Genomic DNA, 18361 nt, shown 5'->3' with positions numbered 1-18361 from the left:
GGACAGCACTTGTTTTGACAACTGTGCGGCACTGTGTCACGGGACCCTGGTCTTTGAAACCTTGGTGTGCGCGAGAATTTCCCAATTTCCCATTGTTAAAATGCAGATTCCTCGGATCTGCGTAGACAGACTGCCCCCCACGCTATTCTAAGTCAGGTGTTTCTCGGGCCACCCTTTAAGAGACACTGCTGGATGGCCTGGTGTTAAAAATACAGAGGCAGATGGGTACAGGAACTAAGAAAACGGCTAAGACAGCGTTTTGGTCCTGACTACTACCGTTTCGCTCTGTGATTTGGGGCAATTCACATTGGCTTCCCTGCCCTTTCTTCTTTGTCAAAAGACAAAATCACAACAAATTTAGTTTAAAGTTTTTTGTTTGTTTGTTTTGTTTTGTTTTTGTTTTTGTTTTTAAGAGACGGACTCTGGCAATGTTGCCCAGGCTGGAACGCAGTGGCTATTCACAGGTGCAATCGTAGCAATCATGGCTATCACAGGTGCATCCTGGAACTCCTGGGCTCAAGTGATCCTTCTGCCTCAGCCTCCAGAGTAGCTCTGGGACTTAGGGTGCAATTCTATAAAATTGGGCAGCGCCTTACACTATAAAATCTAATGGTTGTTCCAATGAGCTGAACAGGGGAGCTTGGTTTTTTAGACAGAAAAGGACTGAGGAAAACAGAAACAACAAAAATGGGATTGGTCATTTGGTAATCTCAAAATTACTTTTCTTGTAAAGGTTAAAGTGGAGGGTACTTCTTTATCATGCCATGTAAAACTTGCCTGTTTGGGAATTTAGCTCTCCCTGCCAACACACATGCACACACACACTCTCTCTCAGAAGGTCATAAAGATCTTAGTTTCAGCTCATTGGGGTGGAACTTCAGCAGGACTCTTTTTAGCTTGGTCTGTTAGGCCTAGCGCAAGAGCTCAGTCCAAACCAGTGGCCTCTTATCAATTTATTTTGTATTTTCTGTTTCTCTTCCAGCTCAGATAGTGTATGATTCTTTGTGGATATCTGTAAGATAAGATACTCTCAGGAATCATGCAAAAGACATGTGGTGTGGACTATAAGGTATCAAGACAAACGGGCAGGATGAACAGGATGTGTGAGTGAGAGGGACTTTGACAGGTGGGCAGTATTCAGAGGAGAAGGAGAAGGAAAGGCATTCCAGAAGGAGAAACAATGTAAGCAAAAGCTTGGAGAGAAAAATAAAAGTTACAGGTACAAAAGGTAGTATGGCATAGTGGCCAAGAGCATGGACTCTGAAGTCAGACTGTGTGCTCAAATCCTAGCACCACCCAGGTGATTGACTGTATGAACTTCTCTATGCCTTAGTTTCCTCATCTGTAAAACAGAGGGAGTGATGACAGGGGTAGAACTAACTCGCTGAACTCTTATGAGGAGTTAATATGCAAAAGGGCATTTCATCTCTCTCTTGCACCAACAAAGTAGCTTGCCACTTGTTCCTTGCTTCCAGCCTGGCCTCCTCCTCCTAATCTACTTTCCACAGAGCAGCCAGTGATCCGCTTTGAATGAAATATCGATTCATGTTATTCCCCAGGCATTTCATTCATCCAACAAATATTGATTGGGTACTTCCTATGTGCCAAGCCCTATTCTAAAAACTGGAGATAGAAAAGGTCAACAAGAAAGACACAGCTTCTGCTCTTTTGGAGCTTACACTGTACTGGGAGTGGTGGGAGCACAGAGACAATCAACACTTAAGAAGAAAATTCCAGAGTAGTAGTGCTATGAATGCAACAAATCAGAGCAAAGTAGACAGAGGTGCTGGGGATTGGAGGAACGGCTGCTTTAGACAGGGCACTTAGAGAGTGCATCTTTGAGGAGCTGATTTTTTTTTCGCTGAGAACTGAATGAGGGTATGGAGCAAAAAAGTTTCTCCTCTGCCCTCTAAAGATTTGCTGAAATTAACTGACAAACGACAGAATAACAGGAGAAACGACATACAAGTGTATTAGTGTGCAAGTGTGCACAGCAGTCATACAAAATATGAGGCTCAAAGAAGGAACAGGTGGCTGATGCTTACTTAAATGGCACCCAGGAAAGAGAGAGATGGGGGAAATGTAGGCAATTTTGAGGGCTAGCAAATAATTTTTAGGGGAAATGAATGAGCCCCAAGAACAGACAATGCCTTGGGACAAAGTTCTTATGAGCTCTGGAGGAGGTGGCAACAAATTGTGGGAAGGTGAGGGGCAGAACTCCATTGTGAACAAAGGTTGTCTTATACTCATAAAGTCTCCCAGGTAATCTGTTATAGCTCCCTCAGAAGAATAGATTAAAAGTCTCTCTAGGTGTAGTGGTGAGTTGATGACTTTTAGTTTTTATTCTTCTCTAGTGGTTAATCTTTTCTGGTTATTTGATGAGTTTCCTGTGAAGAGGGATTTGAGACAATTGCACTTCTTTTGGAAGAAATTTTCTGAGATAAGGGAACTTCTAGAGAGAGCTTCTACCTGCACTTAGGATGGGGGTCAGTGGGCAAGAGAAGGTTAGAAAGTCCTTGGTTCTAAGGCAGCTTCTAAGACCTTCCCATTTCTTTTCATTCAAAAGTGCTCAGCATGCTGTAACCTCAGGACCAATCCAAACTGGGCCTACTCTTTTGATAATAGAATGTCATGTTCTCTTGTAGGTATGACAGAGCCAAAACTCCAAGTCATGTCAGCAGGACATGCATAATAGAAAATGCTTTGACATCTAACAACATCCAGAACCAATGATTCTTCCCTGTAGTACCAAGAAGACCTAGACATGAACAGAACCTAAATGCTAGAACTGTTTCAGGAGCAAAGGGTCTATTGACGAGAAAGATCCAGGGCGAAAATCCACCTCAACATACCCATGTAGTCAAATTTGAAGCCCTCCAATCAGACCCTGCCAAGCAAAAATTCCTAATTCTTTTCCTTGCCCTCTGTATTAGTCTGTTTTCACGCTGCTGATAAAGACATACCTGAGACTGGGCAATTTACAAAAGAAAGAGGTTTAATTGGACTTATAGTTCCACGTGGCTGGGGAAGCCTCACAATCATGGCAGAAGGCAAGGAGGAGCAAATCACGTCTTACATGGATGGCAGCAGGCAAAAACAAAAAGCTTGTACAGGGAAACTCCTGTTTCTCAAAACCACCAGATCTCATGAGACTTATTCACTAACACAAGAACAGCACAAGAAAGACCTGCCCCTGTGATTCAATTACCTCCCACTTGGTCCCTCCCTTAACATGTAGGAATTCAAGATGAGATTTGGGTTGGGATGCAGCCAAACCATATCACCCTCTGACCCCTTAAAACTTGCCCCAGTTAGGGAAAATTAGGGAGACAGATTTGAGCCATGCCTCCAGTCTCCTTGCTGGGTGGCCCTGCAATAAAGCCTTTCTCCACGCAAAAGCTGGTACCATAGTATTGGCTTCTATGTGCATCAGGCAGTAAGCCTCTATTTGCTCAGAAACAATACTAAAGCACCATACTTTGGGGTATCATTCTCTGAGCCCCAACCAGGGGTCATTCCTGAGGCCATGAATGAGAGAGAGAGTTTCTGGATGAGGAAACTTGACCCCAAGTCTTGTACCATCTGGTCCGTGCTGACCATCATGGTCTCACTTTATCTTCTCTCCAACCACATTGGCCTTTCAATTCCTCAAACATACCCATTCTGGCTGGTTTCAGAACTTCTGCCCGGACCACTTTCCTCTCCTCCCTCCCTCTTCCCCCTCCTGTCTCAAACCCTCCAATGTAAACTTCAGTCTCGCCTTAAATGTCACTTCCTCTGGAGCCCTTTTCATGGTCCCTGGTTTACATTTAGTCCACACAGCAAACTGTAATTGTCCTCCAAACCACTTCAAAGAACTGTAATCATTTAATTATCTATTTATAAGTATCTGATGTCTGGGTTCTCCACTAGAGTGTAAACTTCATGATGGTAGGAACCATCATTGTTCTGGTTACTTTTGCTCTCAGAGTGTAAGAGTGCCACATTGTGCCTGGCACATAGCAGGAACTTTGATTGTTGGTTGAAAGACAGGTTGCCTGACAGGCCACGCATCTCAAGTACCGTACTTGGATGTGTGGTAGGAAATAAAATGGATCCGTTTAGGAGAGGCCTTGAACCCAAGGTGGTTAAACTTGGGTGGTGATTGGGCTGGCAGCACAATAGCATGTGTTTGCATTTGAACTGTGGAGTGATAACTACACTTTTAGAGGTTTCCTCCGGAAGACACTTACTGGATGGGTTGGAGTGGGACAGACTAGAAGGAGGGAGACTCAGTAATTAATTGTTGAACCAGTCTTTATTGAGTACCCATAGTGTGTCAGCCAGGCATGATACTAGGTGTTGGTAATATCACAATGAGCAAAACCAGAGGTGCCCCTCTGCTGGGGAGTTTATGGCTATGACAGCAGGATGCAGGAAAAAGGAAGTCCCTTCAAGGCTTTTCCGTTTCATAAGCCAGTTCACAGGGAATAGAAAAAATTCAGGGCACTTGATTTTGGAGAAACAGGGAGACTTAAGGGAAAAGAGATACATGTATTGGTGCTGGTGGGTCCCTGAGGAAGGAACTCTATGCCTTGTTCCCCCAGACCAACGCTGCTGTTGCTGCCTGGGGAGTATGGGGACACATCGGCCAAAGACCCAGAAGAAGCTCAATTTGCCAGGTATCTTCAGTGGCAATCTGTGTGGACAAGTGACAGAAGATTAGGCAGGGAGAAGTTGCCAGCTTAAACGACTGACAGTGATAATTAGATGAATTTTCTTTTTTTCTTTTTCTTTTCTTTTCTTTTCTTTTTTCTTTCTTTTTTTTTTTTTTTTTTTTTTTTTTTTTTTTTTTTTTTTTTTTTTTGACATGGAGTCTCACTCACTCTGTCACCCAGGCTGGAGAGCAGTGGTATGATCTTGGCTCACTGCAACCTCTGCCTTCTGGATTCATGTGATTCTCCTGCCTCAGCCTCCTAAGTAGTTGGGATTACAGCACACACCACCACACCCGGCTGGTTTTGTTTAGTATTTTTAGAGACACAGGGTTTCATCGTTTTGGCCAGGCTGAACTTGAACTCCTTCACCTCAAGTGATCTGTCCGCCTCAGCCTCCCAAAGTGCTGGGGATTACAGGCATGAACCACTGCCCCTGGCCAGGATTAGATAAATGTTCTCCCCCAATTTTGGCCCTATGTTCATTTTCCAAAAGGTGTATACAACCTGAAAATCAAGGATGGGAAGAACCCTGAGCTGTCTGAGATTGTTTCTGCTACCCACATGGAAAACAGAGTTGAAAAGAAATTAATTTGTCATAGAAAAAAAAAGGTTACATTTCTTTCCCAGGAAAGTCTGTGACCTGAGATTGGTAATCCTACACATCAGAAAGGATCTAACAAGCAAATGTAAAATTGAAACTGTTAGAAAAGCTGGAGAGTGAGGTTCAGGATGCTACCAGAGCCTGTTCTGGAAGAAGGACTCTTAGCTGAGGGGCAGGAAGTGACAAGAGCTCAGATGAAGATGGATGTGTCTGAGGAACATTTGATGGAAAGAAACAACTGGGTGAGGTGACAGATTGGGAGCCTACAGAGTGTGTATTCTGGGAGGTAGGCAGAATTAGAAGGCTGAATGATTGGGGGTGGCAGGGAAGAGTTACGTTTTAGAGGGCTGAGTTTGAGAAACAAGTTTTAACATCAAAAGGAAGCTCTCCTATGACAGCTCTTGATGGTTATAAAAACATTCGGTCAGCAACGTGGATTTTTTTTTTTTTTTTAATGTTCATGATTGTTGCTTCCTTGAAACTTCACACCTACTGTGAAGTGGTATTTTTAGGTCCTTTATAGTTCTTGAACGTCAAGCAGTGAAGGCCCAGAGAAATGAAGCTGTGTGCTCAGGATCACACGACAGGCAAGGGATCACCTCATTCAGAAGCACTATTCATTCCCCTAAACGGTGCTGCTGAAGCAGGATATTGCCCTGACCCTTTCACAGGACTCACAACAGGGGTGCCCCGTTTACTCAGCCCGCTGCTCTCAACTTCTCGTAGGAGAGAGTACGCAAGTGAACGAGGCGGGAACTGGAGTGCACAAGCGCTGGAACAAGCCAGCCGTTCTTCGGCACCGGTGGGATCACACTCCACTCACTCAAGATTCACTGCGTTCCACCCCTCATAGGAGGGAGCATGCAGGTGAGCGGGTGCAGGAGCCAGAGTGTGTGCTTTCAGGCACCGGCAGGAACGAATTCCGTGCAGCCCTGTGGCAGCGTCCAGGCAGGGTGCCTGAGGCTCCCGAAGCCCCAGAGGGCATGTTACAGTGCTCTTTCGGCTCTGCCGTCCGTGGACGGCTTACGTGTTAACAGCTCAGTGGGCCCGCGGTTGCCCTCCACCAGCGAGGGCAAAGGGCCAGCGTGACAGCCTTTGTATCCGCACTGGTGGCTCCCCAGCTCTTGTCCAGCGTCCAAGAAAAATAAAGTTGCACGAACAAATTAAAGGACAAATGCCTGGGATTTTATTGCTGATGAAAGTGGATTTCAGAGGGAAGGGGAGCTGAAAACAGATGGGTGGGACAGGCGGGTATGTAGTCTTCCCTTGAAGCCCAGCTGTCTCCGGCCAGATTCGTCTCCGAAGTTATACCTCAGGCTGTCCCTCTGAAGACAAGCTGCTTCTCTCTGACATCCAGCCATGGTCGTCCCCTCATCCAGCTGCTTCTCCTCTCTGCCAGATGAGTCTGGAGTCTTTCCAGGCACAGGATGAGGCAGGGCAGAGACATAGGTGGCTTAGGAAAAGGGAACATTCAACTAGGAAAACATGAATAGAAGTTCTCACTTTGGGCCACGGTTTCAGGCTTTTTGGCTTGCGGGTGGGGTTTCCCCAGGGACCCGCCCTTTTCTACCTAGCATTTATCTGCCCCCTGTCCCTATCACTGCCTTTGTGGCAGAAAAAGGAGAGCGGGAGTTGGTTCCTCTCCTTCTCTAAAATTCTGAACTAGCATTTGGGAGCCGTCGAATTTTACGAATTTTCTTTTCTTTTTTTTTTTTTTTTTTTTGAGACGGAGTCTCGCTCAGTCGCCCAGGCTGGAGTACAGTGGCCGGATCTCAGCTCACTGCAAGCTCCGCCTCCCGGGTTTACGCCATTCTCCTGCCTCAGCCTCCAGAGTAGCTGGGACTACAGGCGCCCGCCACCTCGCCCGGCTAGGTTTTTTGTTTTTTGTTTTTTTTTGTATTTTTTAGTAGAGACGGGGTTTCACCGGGTTAGCCAGGATGGTCTACGATCTCCTGACCTCGTGATCCACCCGTCTCGGCCTCCCAAAGTGCTGGGATTACAGGCTTGAGCCACTGCGCCCAGCCTACGAATTTTCTCTTTGGGGGAGCGCATGCGTTTTCCTAGCGCAGTGTGCCTTTAATTGCTCCTTTAATGCCTTTCTCTTTCGTGCCTTTTTAGCGCGAAGCTTCTAGGAAGACCAGGTGCTCGTTAGCAGCCCGGTTAGAACAACATTGCCCACAATGCCCCAGGGAACATTTGTAGCTCGAGAACTACATTACCCAAAATGCCGAGCGGTGGCAAGAGGGGGATTAGCTTCCACTCCGATTTCAAAGATCCAGTTTACCCACTCTGCAGCCCACATATAGTCATTTATTTCCCCTTTCCAGCCAGAGACTTCCGTTCCCTGCTGGAACTTCCGATCCCATTCTTCTCTCGGTGGGAATGCTTGTGGGGAAAAAAGAAACGCAATAGATAAAGCGGGGCGCATGCGCTCCCGGCGTGGGTTTCGATTGTGAGAAAGGCCGGCTAGTTTCCGGGCTCATCCCGCCTTGCGCATGCGGAGAAGGCAAACCAACGCCCGGAGTTGAGGCGCGTTTTTGGTGGCGCGTTTCAGCGAAGTCGCACGTGAAGGATAGCAGTGGCCTGAGAAAGGTGAGTGCGGGCCGAGCCCCGGAATGCGGGGCAGCGCACGGGAAGGGGAGACAGCAGCCGCTGCAGGCGGCACCAGGCAGAGCGGCGAGGCCTGGAGAGTCCGAGTCGGGAGGGGTCTGCGCGCCCAGCGGGCGAAACAAACCGGGGACCCGGATCCTCGTTGCTATGCAACCGGGGGCGTCGTTTCCAGGCAACCCGGGAGGCGCATGTTTCCGGGGAGAAGAGGGTTGCAGCAAGGTACCGAGGTCCGGCGGAGGTGGAGCGGCTCCCGGGCGTGGGGACCAGGCTAGCGCCAAACCCGACTCCCGAGTCCGGACCCACAGCCCAGCCTCCTGCAGCCTCGGCTCGAGCCCCTCGGGGGGCTCCCAACTCATGGGTCGCGCCACGTCCCTTGCCAGCGACGCCACCCCTCAGCGCTTGGCAGGGGACGCGCCGTTCGAAATAGCACATGCCACTGACACCCTGTCTCCGGGAGGCTGGGCCCTGGGGAGAGCGCGGAGCGGCCGGGAAGCTGCCCCTTTGCCGTCGCCCTGCCCCCAAACAGTTGCTGGGCAGCAGCTGTCAGGGGTTTAGTGGGAGCTGCCCCCAACCTGCGAGGGCGCTGACTTCATTCTCTGCAGTGGCGACTTCGCCCTGTTTAGGACCTTCCTTTAGACTCAGCTGTGCTTCTCGTGTGGCTGCTGTATATTTGGATCTACTATTAAAATAATCTCCCTCCTCACCTCTCCATGGCTTTCTGGTTCTACCCTCACGATTTCTTGGCAGGTTGCTAATATTCATTTAACAAGCATTTATTAGTCATCTTTCCTACTAGGCGCTCGGGATTCCAAGATGTCAAGTCTAACCGGGAGGCGCTTGGTGTAATGGGGAAGGCAGGTTGATAAACTGCTAAATGATGCTACGATATATAGTCAGTGGTAATGTGTGTGCTGCAACATTTCTATAGATGTTTAGTTTACAAAGCGCTTGCTGAAGAAATATCTTAACTCCTTACAGCAACTCTTCACCCGGCTTCACTCACTTTTACGTTTGAGGAGACTGCAACTCAGGCAGGTTAAGTAACAGGTGTAAAGGTAGTGACTTCTGGTCTGTGGCACACTTGAGCCTGGGACGGAAGTCTGGGGTCCTTTGTGCACTGCTGCACTTTTGAAGCTTTGCTTAGACTTTTCCCTGAGCTGCTGGCTATGCATCAGAAATTCCTAGGGAGCTTTGCAAAACAAAGGGCTGAGTCCCTCTCTGGAAGAGTCTGAGTGAGTAGCCCTGGGTGGGGCAGACATCCTCGTTTAATAGGCTGCACAGGCAGTTCCGATGGGCAACCAAAGTTGAGAACCCCCGCTCCTCAGGGGCAGCTATGAGCAGCAGCGGGACAGTCAGAGCCGATAGAGGGCACTTTTTGCCGCTCCTCCTGCCACCTGGTGATTCATAGCATGAAATGAAACTAACAAAAGGAAAGAGAAGAGGAGGAAGGAGCCTTGATTGGGAGGAGGGGCGTGAAATGCCCCATCCTACCCTTGTAGCAAACCACAGCTAAACATAAGCAGTGGCGCCCCCTCACTAACACAGTAAGTAAAGCTGTTTCCCCAGCCCGGCTGGGCTCTCCAGACCCACCTGAGCCATATTGCAGCTGCCGAACAGAAGTGGCAGATTTTGTCCCCCACCTTTTGCTGTCCTCTCATACCTCTTGGTACAAAACTATGGCCTATAAGCCCAGAAGGCAGATGATCTCCTGGTATGTGTTCCCTCGGAGGAGTCTGGATGTCCTGCACTTTGAGCTTGTTGATGAACTTCAGCTCCATAAGGGCAGGGGCTATGTCCTATCAAGGCAGCATGTGGCTGTGGGACAAGCAAAAAGGCAAGATGGAGATCCTGGGTACTGGAGTCAAGTCCCAGCTCTGCTGTGTGATCTTGGATAAGTCACTCAACCTCTCTAAGCCATACTTTTCAGAGTAAAATGAAGAGGGTAATAATATCTTAAAAGATTGTTGTTAGAGTTAAAAGAAGTGATGAAAAAACAAGCACTTTGTGAATTATAAAGCACCACACAAAAATTCTTAGAACATATGTATACATATAGATATGTATAAACTTTGTATTATTATGAGTTGCTGTTGAGTGCCTATTATTTGTCTGACGCCAGGCCTTGCAGAAGGTGAAGAAGTTTTAAGACATGCTTCCTCCTCACAGAGTCTGAGACTGTTTCCACGCCTTTAGTAAAACTATTTGATTAGGCCAAAGTGAGGAGGCCTAATAGCAGTGATCCATACTGCCTGAGATTCACCTGGAAAAAAATGAGGAGTCCTGTTAAAGAAAACAATTTGAAAAAGCAGACCAGCCAGCCAATCTCTGCACTCATTATCTCCAAAGGGTACACTACACAATCCTATTAGATTTGGTTTCTGGTGCACTTCAGATCATCAGCTGGCATGACAATGCCAGCCTCACTGTAGAGGGCTTATTTCAAGGTCTCCTAGCTCCCTTTGACTGGGGCAGACGGCCACTGGAAAGTTGGGGCTGGCACAGAACAAGACAGGCTGCTGTGGGAGGAGCTGCTCATGGCACCCTGACCTCCTAGGGCTGAGGAAACGACATTTGATCCCTCCTGGTGGAGGTCCTTGGATAAAGGATCTGACCCAAGATAGCAACCCTGCTCTTTAAGTCCCCAACATGGTTATGACCTAGATAACTCAGGAACTGACCTGTGCTTTCCTCATCTCTGACCACTGGCAGGCAGGAACCATCTGGTTCTTGATTTGTGCCAAAGAGAGTAGAAGGCTTTCCCAGCTTGAGGGCCTTGAATTGCATGTTTTTCAGCCCTGCTTGACCCTCCAGGCTTCAGGAAGGGCTTAGAGCAGCTGTTTCTGGACCAAAAAGTACCCTAAATATAGTATTTTTTAGAACCCTTTCCTAGACTCCTCTTCCCACTAAGCAAGACTGGGACATCCTTCTCTTCTCTCTCGTCCATCCTCAAGCTCTGGGTTTATGTTCACCTCACTGAGTGCCTGCGTAACTGCAAAAACTTCAAAAACCTGACTGCTCCTACCTCAGGGGCATGGCTTAGCCTCTGAACATCAGGTCTGAATCATGAAAACTCCTGGAGGTACAGGTTCATTTCTGAGCCTCTGGAGGAGAACAGGGAATTTGCTGGCACTGTCTGACATTTCTCAAGCACAGTGGCAAATAGAAGTTGAACTTGCATACTTTTTTCTTGGCTGATCTTTACCTGCTTCAATGAGTTGGCACTTGTTGGATCTTAACTTGTCTGTGGCATTGTGTTACAAGACCAGAGCACAAAGCACAAAATTGTTAGGTAATTTTCACCAGTAATTCACTGAGATGAGTGGTAGATGCCATGTTTATTTTAACTCATGAATAATCTGTGGTGTGACTTTTTTTTTTTTTAAGAGTCTTGCTGTCTCGGCCAGGATAGGGTACAGTGGCATGCTCACAGCTCACTGCAGCCGTGACCTCTTGGGCTGAAGTGATCCTCCCCCCTCAGCCTCCCAAATAGCTGGGAGTACAGGCATGCACCACCACACCTGACTAATGAATTTTATTTATATTTTTGTAGAGACAGGGTCTCCCTATGTTTCCCAGGCTGCTCCCAAACTCCTGGGCTCAAGCAATCCTCCTACTTCGGCCTCCCAAAGTGTTGGGATTACAGGAGTGAGCCACCGTGCCTAGCCTGTATGACTTTCGAAATCACTTCTGAGAATTAGTTGGAGACAATACAGCAGAGTTGTTGTGTGTGAGGGGTCCAATGTCAGAAGTACCTGGATTCAAATGCTGGTTTCCCCACTTACTACTTAACCTGCCTCAATTACTTCATCAGTAAAATGGGGGAAAATAGCAACACCCAACGGATGGGCTGTTGTGACAGTTAAATGAGCGATGTGGTGCATGGCAAGACCTACCTGAATGTTAGCTTTTGATTAATAGTATCTTTCTTTAAAGGTTGTTTATTATACCCTTGCCCACTGTCCTCGTCCCTTTTCTGCTTGCTATAACAGAATACCACTGACGGCGTAGTTTATAATGAGCAGAAATTCATTAGGGTCACAGTTCCAGAGGCTGGGAAGTCTAAGGGCATGGCGCTGGCATCTGGCAAGGGTCATCCTATGGCAGAAGGCAGAACCCAGCACATGAGACAGAGAGGAAATCAGACCAAAGTAATCCTTTTTATCAGGAGCTCCATTCCTGGGGTAACTAATCCACTCCCAAGAAAACGGCATCATGAGGGCTAAACCCTCATAACCTAATCACCTCTTAAAGGTCCTCCCTTTTAATACCATCATCATGACAGTTAAATTTCTTTTTTTTTTTTTTTTTCCATGTTGGAATTCATTTATTTGGAAAGAAAATTCAATTGATATTTAATCGAATTCATAAAATCACAGAAAATGTTTAGACATGAAAAGTGAATCTAGTACAATCTACTTATTTTACAAAATGGAATTTTTTTTCCCAAACTATGGAGAGTCTAATATAATTTTTTTTTTAATTATACTTTAAGTTCTAGGGTACATGTGCACAACGTGCAGGTTTGTTACATATGTATACATGTGCCATGTTGGTGTGCTGCACCCATTAACTCGTCATTTACATTAGGTTTATCTCCTAATGCTATCCCTCACCCCTAAATTTCTTTTTTTTTTTTTTTTTTTTGGCGGGGAAGGGGTCAAACTATTTTACTGAGGGGAATGGGGTGTCAAAAAAGTACTGAGGATCATGAGATCCAACATCCTTGGCTGGGCCGGGAGCTCCCAGGCTCTGCAGGTGGTGCAGGGACACTTAAATCTCAACATGAGTTTTGCTCTTCAAACTACAGCACCTCCATTGGGGGTGGGGAGGTGAGATCACTCTGTATCAGTGGTTCTCAACTTCATACAGGGGAACTGCCTAGGGAGCTCTTGCAGGTCTAAGGCTAGGCCACACCCAGACAATGATATCAGAGCCTCTGGGCTTGGGACACAGACATCAGTACTTGTGAAGCTTCCAGGTGATTCCAGTGAGCAGCCATGGTTGAGACCCACAATATAACTTGACTCCTAATGAAGATGGGTGGAAGCAGAAGCTTGGGTTCAAATCCTGGCCTTTCTGTGTAGCCCAGTGACCATGGGAAAATGCTTAACTTCTGAGTTGCAGTTTCTTTCACCTGTACTTGTAGGGATGAGGAGGATAAAAGCCACCTCACATGATGGTCCTGCAGAGAAGATGACATATGTGCAGTTATTCTTGTTTGAGCACATAACTGAGCACTTTTCTTTATACCATTATATGGCAGTAATCCTACTTGTGTGCTATTTTTAAGTTGTTTTTTATACCAGCTTTATCTTAAGTCGATTATAAGCTCCTTGGGACAGAGCCTTTATAGAGTCTTATAATTCTTTTATGCCTATAGCACCTACGATACAGGGACAGGCCTTCAGATTTTTAGAACTGGCACAAACCTGAGAGAGATCTTCTCACCCACTCTAAAGTGTTGAATAATATTTGCTGGTTAATTAACATGCAAGTGGTAAAGAATGTGAAAGAGGAACCTGTGAGTCAGATGGTTGTACCCAGCTCCAGTTGGAAGTCCCAGTCCTTCCTCTCCCAGCTAACAGCACTTTCTTTCCAGGGTTAGCTTGGTGCTTGCTGGAGGTAGGGGCGGAGAAGGATGTTGGGATAATGAGAGCTGGGAGGGTGAGTGTGTCTACCATGGCACTCAGCTCATGCTGTGCTTCTCTCCTGGCAGACCCAGTCATGGCAGCCTCCAGCATGAGTTCACGATGGGGAAAGCATCTGTTCAAAGCCATCCTGATGGTCCTAGTGGCCCTCATCCTCCTCCACTCAGCATTGGCCCAGTCCCATCAAGACTCTGCACCACCGGGCCAGCAGAAGAGAGAGGCCCCAGTTGATCTCTTGACCCAGATAGGTCGATCTGTGCGGGGGACACTGGATGCCTGGATTGGGCCAGAGACCATGCACCTGGTGTCAGAGGTAAGGAAGGTAGCCCCTGTGTGACTACACACATTAAGGAAAAGTAAAAGAGAGGTTGGTAATGGCCAGCTCATCTTAGTTCCACATCTTCTCTGGTGCAGAGAGCCCCAAATTCCACAAAGAGAAGCCACACAGCACTTGTCTTTGAATTCCTCGTTATTTGATTCCTGTCCTAGGGCCTTTTAGCTCCACCCCTATCTTTTCCTGGCTCCTGCCCTTTCCTTGCCAGAAAGGCTGGAAAATGAGCCATCTTTATAAACCCGTGTTACTGGGTGACCGTAGAGTCTCACTTTGGTCTAAATCTGACCTAGAATCTCGAAATGGCAAAATATCAAGCCCTGAATCCATTCCTTCACCTGTAGAAGTGGGTTGGGCTTATTGGGAGCCTAAGGCTGGGTTATCTTTTTTACCTAGTGGCATCCCAAGCGTGGTATCACATAATTTTGATAGGCTGGACTGAAGGGCTGAGACAATCATTTTTTAAATCCATAATATAGTATAGCTGATAGACTCCTTTTTCACTGAAACATCCTATCCCTTTACAGATGTTCTCCACACACCTTCATGACTCCCTGGAAGGCTAGCAGGGCTCCACTTTTACAGGGTGACTACTAAAAGTATTTAATTGTCTCCGTCATTCACACACAAGTACACCTACTACTCCCTCCAGAGTATCGCAGCAAAGCAGTTAAATTATGTCCCAGATGCCCTGGTTTCCGGTTCAGGAAGGAGAGACGGCCTGTTGGCCATCCCTGTACACTAGAAGGTGGGTGTGGAAGGGACCCCTTAGCCAGCCCCAAGGCACCTACCCTCTGACCCAGGCCTGTCACCACTGGGTGAGAAACAGGTCTGAGACATTCCTGCAGTCCTTGCCTGGACAGTGGTGATCAGGTTTGAAGGCGAGGACCGTTGTTAATTATGAACTCATCTCGCTCCATGCTTTTTCCACAGTCTTCGTCCCAAGTGTTGTGGGCCATCTCATCAGCCATTTCTGTGGCCTTCTTTGCTCTGTCTGGGATCTCCGCACAGCTGCTAAATGCCTTGGGGCTGGCTGGTGAGTGTTGGAGCACTGGGTAGTCAGCCAGAGCTTTGCCTGTACTTTCCTACTTGGGGGAGTTCATCTTTGTCAGGGTCTAGCCTTTTCCCCAAGCTGCTTAACCCTTCCCAGGATCCTGCAGAGACAAGGCCAAAGAGCAAGCCAAGAACTACCATGGCCGGGTGTGGTGGCTCCCGCCTGTAATCCCAGCACTTTGGGAGGTCAAGGCAGGAGGGTCACTTGAGGCCAGAAGTTTGAGACCAGCCTGGGCAATATAATGAGACCTCGTCTCTATAAAAGATTAGCCAAGCATGGTGGCGTGTGTCTGTGGTCCCAGCTACTTGGGAGCTGAGGTGGGAGGATCGCTTGAACCGAAGAGGTGGAGGTTGCAGTGAGCCGGAATCACGCCACTGCACTCCAGCCTGGGCAGCAGAGCAAAACCCTGTCCCACCTGGACCCCCTAAAAAATAACTTCCACCCCCACGTGCCAGTTGTTCACTTCCTATCAGGCATCGTGCTGAGCTGTAGTATCTCATTTAATTGCCAGCCACAGTACAGGGAGGCAGTAGAATTGTTCCCATTTAGTAAATGAAACTGCAGCTCAACAGAAGCAAGTAATCTACTCCAGTCCTCACAGCCAGCAAGAAACAGAGCTGAGATTCCAACCCATATCACTCTGAGTCTACTAGAACACCTTATTCCTTGGCAATGTGGCTAGCACCTCTCACCCTTTTAGCTCTTGCCCCGCTCTCCCCTCACCACTTCTCCAGGTTGGCTGACTCTGACTCTTTTGGCTTCCAGGTGATTACCTCGCCCAGGGCCTGAAGCTCAGCCCTGGCCAAGTCCAGACCTTCCTGCTGTGGGGAGCAGGGGCCCTGGTCGCCTACTGGCTGCTGTCCCTGCTCCTCGGCTTGGTCTTGGCCTTGCTGGGGCGGATCCTGTGGGGCCTGAAGCTTGTCATCTTCCTGGCCGGCTTTGTGGCCCTGGTGAGGTCGGTGCCCGACCCTTCCACCCGGGCCTTGCTACTCCTGGCCTTGCTGATCCTCTACGCCCTGCTGAGCCGGCTCACTGGCTCCCGAGCCTCTGGGGCCCAACTTGAGGCCAAGGTGCGAGGGCTGGAGCGCCAGGTGGAGGAGCTGCGCTGGCGCCAGAGGCGAGCGGCCAAGGGGGCCCGCAGTGTGGAGGAGGAGTGAGCAGAATGCCCCACGCACCTCCAGTGTCATACCAAAGAGCTGAGCTGCTTCGGGGCAACACAGCCCTCCTGCCAGCCCCCTGCCCTTTTCTTGCCCTGTCTCAGCCTTCAGAACCTTGATCCCTGCCCCAGCCCCACCAGCCAAGAGAAACAGAGAAAAGCCATTCCCCCTGCCAGTCCTTGCGGCCCTGTCTTCTGAGGTTCTCTGTCTGGAGTTGCTCTCTTAACCCTTTCTCTGCTCCCAGCCTGCCTCACCAGGGAAGGTTGGAGGGGCCTCCCTCTGGCTTCTGCATCTGCACCAGCAAACATCACTGCCATTGGTCTCTCATGACTTAACTGGCTTCCCTCTGCTGCTGCCTTGGCTTCCTCCTAATGCTGTTGCTCTTCTGTCCTTCTGAAGTTGCTCCTTGGCCAAATCTCCAGCTCCCTTCTTGTTTTCCTCATCCTTCTACCCTGTACTCCCACCAAACCATGGTCCTGTAAGGCATGCTGCTGTCCTCTTCATTGCCCAGCAGTGGGGAGGGGCAGGGGTAATGGGACCCAAGGATAAAGGGTGGGGAAACAGGGTCCCCTGAGGCCTGTGGGGGCTGGAGGGGAGGAGGTTATACCTTGTGTCTGTTTCAAGTGCCTTAATCCGAGCCAGCAGGGCCCTCTGCTTGCTCGCTGCCATACTGTATGTAGGAAAGTGCTCTGTGGCTGCTTTGTGTCAAGAGAAGAGCAGTCACTCTCAGAATCTTGATTTCCCCATCAGCCAAAACAAAAGATGGCTGCTGCTTTGTAGGCATGTGCTTGCAAGTGGGACCTTGCTGGGCATTATATGCCCTATGGGGGTTTCAGAGACCCTGAAGGAGGAAGGAGGACCCGCCTCCTTGTTTGCACAACTGCATGCACTTCTGTCCCCATCGCTCCACTCCCTGAAACCAAGAAGGAGTTGCTGACCAGCGTCCACCCTGGCAGCCCGGGAGGAACACAGGCAGCTCCTTTCCCTTCGCGTGGTCTGCGAAGAGCAGGGTGAGCTGCCAGCTGCCCCTCTCCACCAGGGTGCCCCATCTTGGTGGTTAGGGGCCACTTTTCCTTTGAGGCTCTGGTGGAGGTGGGTATCCTTCTCTGCCAGGCCTGGCACATGATGTGAAGAAAAAATGCCCAATTCTTACTGTTCAGGTTTGATGTGGAATCACAGCTGCAGTGATATATATATATTTTTTATCAGCGCTTGGTTGGTTTTAAATAAAATGCACGCTATTTTATTATCTTGTTCTGAATAAAATGTATTTACTCCAAGTCTGGATTGCTTCGATGTCTCCTCTACTGCTGAACCATTTCTGTAGTGCAGCTCCGCCTCCCGACTTCTCCCTGTGGGGACAGTGTGAGGCCGGCAGAGGGGAGAGCTGAAAAGGCAGGCTGGTACCAGGTACCCTTCCCTCCAGGGGCACGAGGAATGAGGAAGGTGTGCCTCCATTCCAAACGTAGGAACGACCGCACTGCTGGAAATGTGTGTGCTTGCTGGGCGGAGGGGGCACCCCTTCCCTGCGGTGTGCTGAGGTGGGTGGGCAGCCTGGAGAAGACTTGCCTGCCCTCCCCTTCACCACCCACCTGAGGACTTTCCTGTGCCAAGGTTTCCAGTTGGCCCACAGGCTGGACCAATTTTGCGGAGGGCGTCAGACATGTTTTTCTTTGTAAGCTGCCCAGGGCATGAGAGTGTGCAGCCAGGGCTCCTGTTCTGGGCCTCTCCCCAAACTGCCTGGTAGGCAACGCTGGGTCAGGACCCTTGAGGCCGGCCTTCCCTCGGGAGTGCTGAGCAACCCTCACCCTTCTTAGGCTCTGCAGGGTGCTCCCCAGGTGGAGCTGGTCAAGAGACTAGAGCTGCCCGCACCTAGAGCCCTTCCTCCACGGCGGTGGCCTAGGGCTGTGTCAGGGCAGGCTCAGGTGGTTGGCATCTGGCCCCGTTTGACTCCCTCACTCTTTTGCTGTCCCTGCAGCTCCCATCCCATATGTCCCTGAATTCAGGTGTCAGATGCCTTCACAGGTGAGCTGCTTGTGGGGGTGGGTGAGGCAGAGGAAGTGGCTTTTTATTCCCTGGTCAGAAGCTTCCGAGAGGGAGAAACACAGAGGCGGCCGTCCTCTGTTGCTTCCTGGGACGTGGCCCTCTTCCCGACCTCGGTCGCCGGAGCGCGCAGGGGTTGGGAATCCGTAGGGCACTAGGACCCGGCGGGGCGGAGGGGGCAGCCCATGTGCTGCGATTCGCTCCCTCCCACCCCGCTGCT

At 49.1% G+C, this 18361-nt stretch overlaps 1 protein-coding gene and 1 long non-coding RNA gene across 2 annotated transcripts; one reads left to right on the top strand and one right to left on the bottom strand.

The window, feature by feature from the left end:
• Positions 1-6461: 6461 nt before the first annotated feature.
• LOC107127262 (uncharacterized) lies at positions 6462-7682 on the bottom strand. Its single transcript, XR_001484876.3, has 2 exons — positions 7518-7682; positions 6462-6773 (listed from the first exon to the last, which is right to left on the bottom strand). It is a non-coding gene; the product is annotated as an uncharacterized lncRNA (long non-coding RNA).
• A 115-nt stretch (positions 7683-7797) lies between these two features.
• TMEM109 (transmembrane protein 109) lies at positions 7798-17378 on the top strand. The gene is made up of 4 exons (XM_005577697.4): positions 7798-7890; positions 13625-13869; positions 14821-14923; positions 15707-17378. The coding sequence occupies exons 2-4, from the start codon at positions 13633-13635 to the stop codon at positions 16096-16098; spliced, it is 732 nt and encodes a 243-aa protein (XP_005577754.2). The 5' UTR covers positions 7798-7890; positions 13625-13632; the 3' UTR covers positions 16099-17378.
• Positions 17379-18361: the final 983 nt, after the last annotated feature.

This window comes from Macaca fascicularis, chromosome 14 (genome assembly GCF_037993035.2).
Source record: "Macaca fascicularis isolate 582-1 chromosome 14, T2T-MFA8v1.1".
Lineage (NCBI taxonomy): Eukaryota > Metazoa > Chordata > Mammalia > Primates > Cercopithecidae > Macaca > Macaca fascicularis.
Note: the sequence above shows the minus strand (reverse complement) of the source record. Positions and strands in the feature narration are given on the sequence as shown.